We start from the raw sequence: 6,215 nt of genomic DNA, 5'->3' as shown, positions 1-6,215 counted from the left end.
CGGGCCCAGCTGCGTCCCTGAGCTGGGGTTCAGCAAAGCCCCCCAAGCCCTGCCTTGTCCTGCAGGAGGCTCCCAGGTCCTCGACTGTGCCGCTCTTTCTGGTAACACTCATCATTCTCAGTGGCCTTGGCGGGCTGTGGCATCTAAGGTCACCAGAGCTGAGGGTGGGCCAGGGGTAGACGCACACCCTGATCTGTGTTTGGACCCGACTCCCTGACCACGCCAAAGCCCAGGGCAGTTCTGGCTGCCCCCACAATCCTCCGCGCACAGGTCCTGCCCTGTCTGTCACCATTCCACTGGTCGACTGCTTTTCAAGGCACCGTTCACGGTCTGATTGGCCACCCTGAGATCTGAGCCCCATGTGGCGCCTCTCCCCACCGTAACGCCTGGGAGTGGGAAGCGGGGCCAGCGTGGTGGGTGCAATGCTGATCCGGCTGTGGGTTTCGAAGAAAACAAGCGGGCCTCTCCCCTGGGACCTGCCTTGCCGGGCCTGCAGACAGCTCGAACCTGAGACCCAGGCCCGTCAGCATGGGGCAGGGACTCTCGCTCACCTCTGCAGCCCAGAGTGAAAGCAGAGGGTCGTCTGGGTGCCTCTGGCAGCCACAGGGCCCAAGCTCCACGGCCCGCAAGTTCCCGCTAAACATGGGGCTGGGCAGTGCCCAGCCTCAGGCTCAGGTGGCCATCCCCGTCTGCCCGGCCAGCCCTCTGCGAACGCCTCACCTGCCCTGCTGCCGAGCACGCTTCCCCTCCCTTCTCCGCCCTCCTGCCCTCACTGCTCCTCTCCCACCCTTTCCTTCCCCCACCGCCCACCCCACCTCCCCTGCCCTTCTCCACGGGGGCTGGAGCAGAGGACCTTGGGGAAGCCAAGGCGCGTGGGCCCAGCCCAGGACAGGCTCTTCCCGGGGCTCTTTCCTCCTCAAAGCAGACCAGCTACGCAGCCCAGGAAAGACCAGCCACCCCCCCGCCCCAGGGGACGGGAATGGGCTTCAGACCCTGACACCAGCCCACGAAGGTGGCCCGTTGCTGGTGGCATCAAGAGCAACACCGTTGCCACAGACCTAAGCCGACGACTGCGTCCGGGACACGGGGCAGCTGGGGACAGAACTGACCCAGGGTCCAGCGCCGGCCCTGCCACTGTGTGACTACGGCACCTGCTCCACTCCCTCCTCCTTAAAATGGCCTTGGTGCTGAGGACACAGCCTCAAGGGGCTCGGAGCTGTCACAGCACCTGCTCCAGACCCCACTCCATAAATGGCACTTGTCAGGATCCTCTGTCCGGGCACATGGCTAAAGGACAAGTTGTACGCAATAGACACTCTGCCCCTGGGAGCAAAATCTCGACCCTGCTGACCAGCCGTTGGTCCTCAGCCTTCCTCTCCAGTCAGCCCTGTGTGTTCCTCCCTGGCCTGGGGTGAGAGTTGGTGACATCCACGACAAAGGCGTGGAGTTCGGCCAGGAGCCCTGGGGCTGGTAGCTGCCCACACATTGGCCGGCCGCCCTGTCCACTGCACCCCGGCACCCCGGGCCTCATCCTGCCCTCAAGCCTCGGGCCTGTGGCCCCAGCGGCACTGGGCCTCAGCCTGCCACGACTTCACCGCCACCGTCACCACCGCCTACAGGGCCTTAACTTGCCAAAGCAAGGACAAAACCGTGAGCGGATTCTGAGGGACCCTCCAAGCCAGGCAGGTACGCAGCACCTCCCTCCAACCGAAACCGAAACCGTCAGCTAAGAGTTGAAAGCAGCAAGTTCTCGGGGCACCGCTGGTGACTTTGCTGTGACGCCTGTCCCCACCCACTCCCGCCTCTCACACTCCTGCCAGCCGCCAGGCTTGGGCTGGCCCTGTCCACCCTCTCCTTCCATCTCCAGCCACCCAGTTGGCAGTCTCGGGGCAGCTGCGGCCTCTGTGAGCCTGCACAGGGGCCTCGGGAAGGGCCGGCCTTGACTTCCTGGCCCCGAGACTGGGTGAACCAATTTTTCGGGTTTTTTTCTCTTTCTCTCATATTTCTCCTGGATTTTTATCTTCCTCTGTTTTAATCTATTTTGCTGGGTTTCATCTCGGGGTCCTCCCGGCCCCTCTACTGAGACACCAGCCCCAATAAGCGGCTCACCCAGAGCCACCACCCCCGCGCCCCCACCCAGCCACCTCCCAGCCAATCCCCCACCACGCCAAGGCCACAGCAAGATCACCCCCCTGGACGCTGTCCCCCGGGCGTCTGCTTCCAACTCTGGATTAATTCGAGGATCTCTGAGTCCTCGGTTAATGTCCCCCGGCTGAATGCGTGCATCTCCCACCCCCGCTGGCAAATCTGAACGCGACCCCGGTACAGAGATCTGCATGGCCCCCGGTTCCGTGTAGACGTGTTGGATGGCGGGGCGGCCCGTGCCCCGAGTGCATGGTGCATGTCTTCTCTGTGAGCTGGAGCCCCTCCGGTGACCTCGCTGCCCCCAGCGTGGGTCAGCCTTCTCTGGGGGCAGGGGGCAGCATTCCCCACCCGGCCCGCCTGGCTCCGCCCCACCCTGCCTGCGTGTGGAATGAAGCGGAGACCACGTCCCGTTTGTCCTTGTGGGTCCTCCCGTCTCCGTCCCCTGGTGGTGCGTTCGGCCGCGTTGGGGGGCCTTCCCTCGGCGGGTCGGGGCCCTGGGCCCCGCCTGCCCTCACCGGCCCCTCCGCTCTGTTACAGAACCGCATGCATGAGTCCCTGAAGCTGTTCGACAGCATCTGCAACAACAAGTGGTTCACAGACACGTCCATCATCCTGTTTCTTAACAAGAAGGATATCTTCGAGGAAAAGATCGAGAAGTCCCCGCTGACCCTCTGCTTTCCCGAATACACAGGTAGAGACTCCCCGCCTGCCACTGGGATGGCAGGGGACGGCACTGAGCTTCTGGCCACCGGACGCCCCGAGGGAGCAGGGCCCCTTCCCAAAGCTCAGCCCCGCTGCGCTGTGCTCTGCAGATGCTCTGGACTCAGCTGCGGAGAACCCAGCACCAAACCGAAGGCCACCTCTGTTAGCGTGTCCATGGGGCGGGCAGGCAGCCAAGGAAGAAGGCCTGACCAGGCCCCCATGGAGCACCCCAAGTGCCCCGTGGCTCTCCCAGGTGGCCAGGGCCTGGTCAGAGAAGTGAGTGGGCATCCCCAGCCTGACCGGCACCCCCGCCTGGAGAGCAAAAGGGCAGACAGTCCCAACAAGACAGACAGCTCCCAGGCTGACCCCACTTCCCTCTGACTTGGGGCCAGACAAGGCGCAGCTCAGTGTGTCTCCCCCTTCCTCAAAATCAGGCCAGCTGCCCCATAAGCCAGGCCCCTAGCAGTGTGCAGCCAGAGTTTGGGGGACGGGGTGACTCGGCAACCCTCACGTTCAGCTGTCAGCCTCCTCTATAAGTTAGAGGCCTGTGGATCCGCCCTAGTTGACAAAAGCAGGCAGAGTAGGTCAGTCACCAAAGCTGGTTTGAGGCTGACGAGGCCTGAGTGATTACCTGTGGGTCCCATCCCTCACCTCCAGCCCAGATTTAGGAAAGAGCTGTGGTCTGGCAGACCCTGAAGGCCCGAGGGGCCCAGGCTTCCAGTCCACACGGCAGTCATTGCAGCTCAGCGCTGTGCCTCTGAAATCCAGCCCCGTTCTCTGCCGCCCACTGTGGGTCGTGGCAGCTCTGCCCATGCCTGGGCCCCAAAGCCTGGAGCCTGTGGCTTCCACGCAAAGCCAGAGCCCTGTTCTGCTGCTCCCAAACACCAGCTGCTCCCCTAGAAAGTCTCTGGGCTCAGCCAAGAGCAGAGCAGCCTGGCACACCCTGGGGAAGGTGACAAGTCAGCAGGCCAGACCATGCTTAGCCCCCTGATGGTGAGCCTGAGAAAGGCGAGGGGTGAGGCGGGGAAGGAGGAGGTCAGGGTGGCTCACGGGCGCCACAGTTTCGACCTGCTTTGCCCAGCAGTGGCCTAGGGAGGTGACCTCTTGGGCTACTCTAAGGGATCACAGACAGGACAGGACCTGTGCAAGTGTACGTCAGCCAGGGGCTGGTTCAGACTTCCTGGAGCAGAACCCGCAGTAGGCAGGGACGTTCGCGTCAGTGGTCAGGTACATATATTAAAGGAAAATGGTGCTCGCCCTTAACGCAGGTGAGGCATGCTGAGGTTTGGTATTTTGCTTTCTTCATTGTTTTTAAACTGGATGTGGACCACCGACTTGACTTCGTGACCCACTATCCAGTGTCCCCCACCCCATGAGGGTCTTCCTTCAGGGCTGTCACTGAGCGGTCGTCGCGGCCTGGCCTCACGCGCTCCCGTCACCCGCTCCCGTCCTGGTCTCTCCCGCAGGCCCCAGCGCCTTCACAGAAGCCGTGGCTTACATCCAGGCCCAGTACGAGAGCAAGAACAAGTCAGCCCACAAGGAGATCTATACCCACGTCACCTGTGCCACCGACACCAACAACATCCAATTTGTCTTTGACGCCGTGACAGACGTCATCATCGCCAAAAACCTGCGGGGCTGCGGCCTCTACTGAGCCCCGGCCTCTCTCCCGGCTGCCCAGCACCCCACCCGGCCCGCCGCCCCCACCCACTGGAAACAGTTCCGGCACCTCTCAACCACTTTCTGCCATTCTCTGCACTGGACAAAGAAGCTCCGCGGCTGAGGAGAAGCCGGGCGCAGGGAACGCCCGGCCGCCCCGCCCCGCCCCAGGCATCAGCACGTGGTAACAGGGCCGGCAGGCCGCTGAGGGCCTGCCCCACGCCTGACATGGGCCACTCACCGCCCACCTGCGCTCACGGGCCTCTGCTCCACCTCTGAGTGTTTTATCCAAGGGAGAGGGTGTGGGGGCCACGGCCGCCCTTTGGCCCAGAATGGGCACGCTGCCCTACACTTGGTGACTCGTACTCAAAGTCCCAAGGTCTTCTCCTGTCTCCCAGGGTGGTGTAGGTGGTGGGGTGGCCCTGGGGCGGGGTGCTGGCAGCGGCGGGGGCAGCAGGAGCCGCTGCTCGGCTTTTCCTGGGTTCTCTCCGGTCTGGGGCAGCTCCGTCACCAAAAGCCGGGGTGGGGCCAGGCCACCTGCGCCTGGGACTGAGGGCTCAGGCCTTGGCGAGCACCCCCTCTGGGCCGCCCTTCCTTGCACACCGCTGGGGCTCCCCATTGCCCTCCTGGGGAGCACCCATCCCGACTCCTGGTAGGTCTGGAAATGCTTCTGAGACTGGCTTGTTGCAAAGACACGTGGTCAGTGGTGAGAGTGTCTGGACAGGGCTCAAGGAAGAGGTGGCGGGCAGCGGGGGAGGGGAGGCAGCGGGGCAGCAGCTCCTGTGCCAACCACAGTGGGGCCTCAGGCAGCTGCTCCAGATGTGAGTAGACATGCTTTTCCTTCTCGAATTCACAGTAAATCCAACTCACACTGGCAGAGGCTAGCAGGGGCTTTGAGCTGGGCTGGGGGTCTGTAGTTGGGGAAGCTCGGGGAGTGGGATGCAGACATGGCCCCCGAGGCCAGTACCCCAGCTTCCTTCTCTCTTGGTGGAGAAACCAGTGAGTTTGCCCACATCCCTTGGTGTTCTGCGAGCCCCTGGGGCAGGAGAGGGCAGACGGACGAGACCACCACCCTGAAGTGTGTGCTACCAGGGGCCCAGGTGGCTCAGACACATACCCAGACCCCCTCTGGAAAGAGTCCTAGGACCGCTTTGAGGGGCTTCGTTGCAGAGACCCTTGCGCAGAAAAGTGTGGAGTGGCTTTTGATGCCTCCGGCTGCCCTCAGGCAGTCCATACTCCTCTCTCTCACTCCTGAGCACCTCCAGTCGGCTGATGCCACCAGCCGATACCTCGGGCGCACCCAGTGTGCTTGTGTGGCAGGCTCTGCCTAGGGAACCAGATGTGCCGTGGGAGGAGAGAGGCCACCCCAGAGAGGTCTCTGGCCCCCTCCTCAAGCCCTCGGCTCTTCCAGCCTCCACTCTGGGCTCTGCTCAGTCCCAGGGCCAGGCAGGACCCCTGGGCTTCCAGTGCTGTCCCCTGACGGCCCCAGAGCTATGCCAACAACTCTGGGCTTCCTGGTCCCAGCAGACCCAGAGCTCTGGGTGGAGCATGGGAGACCCAGAGCACTGTGCCAAATGCCTGCAGGGGCGGGTGCCACTGGGTGAGCCCCTCCCTGGCCAGGCTCCCTCCTGCTGCGCCGGCCTTACGGGAAATCACGAAGCAGCCAGGCTGCAGAAGCCACCCCGCCAGCCCAAGGCCCCTGGCTTCAT

At 63.4% G+C, this 6,215-nt stretch overlaps 1 protein-coding gene across 1 annotated transcript in view; it reads left to right on the top strand.

Moving 5' to 3' along the window:
- The window catches only part of GNAO1 (G protein subunit alpha o1), a 135,077-nt gene extending 130,181 nt beyond the window's left edge, over window positions 1-4,896 (top strand). Inside the window, exons 7-9 of the mRNA XM_011360176.2 lie at window positions 1,564-1,650; window positions 2,683-2,836; window positions 4,314-4,896. Coding sequence (XP_011358478.1) covers window positions 1,564-1,650; window positions 2,683-2,836; window positions 4,314-4,501 — 429 coding nt within the window. The 3' untranslated portion in view covers window positions 4,502-4,896. The remainder of the gene's footprint in view (window positions 1-1,563; window positions 1,651-2,682; window positions 2,837-4,313) is intronic.
- Window positions 4,897-6,215: the final 1,319 nt, after the last annotated feature.

The sequence above is a fragment of the Pteropus vampyrus genome, unplaced genomic scaffold (assembly GCF_000151845.1).
Source record: "Pteropus vampyrus isolate Shadow unplaced genomic scaffold, Pvam_2.0 Scaffold51, whole genome shotgun sequence".
NCBI classification, from domain to species: domain Eukaryota; kingdom Metazoa; phylum Chordata; class Mammalia; order Chiroptera; family Pteropodidae; genus Pteropus; species Pteropus vampyrus.
The sequence above is the reverse complement of the archived record's forward strand: the minus strand, read 5'-3'. Positions and strand labels throughout refer to the sequence as shown.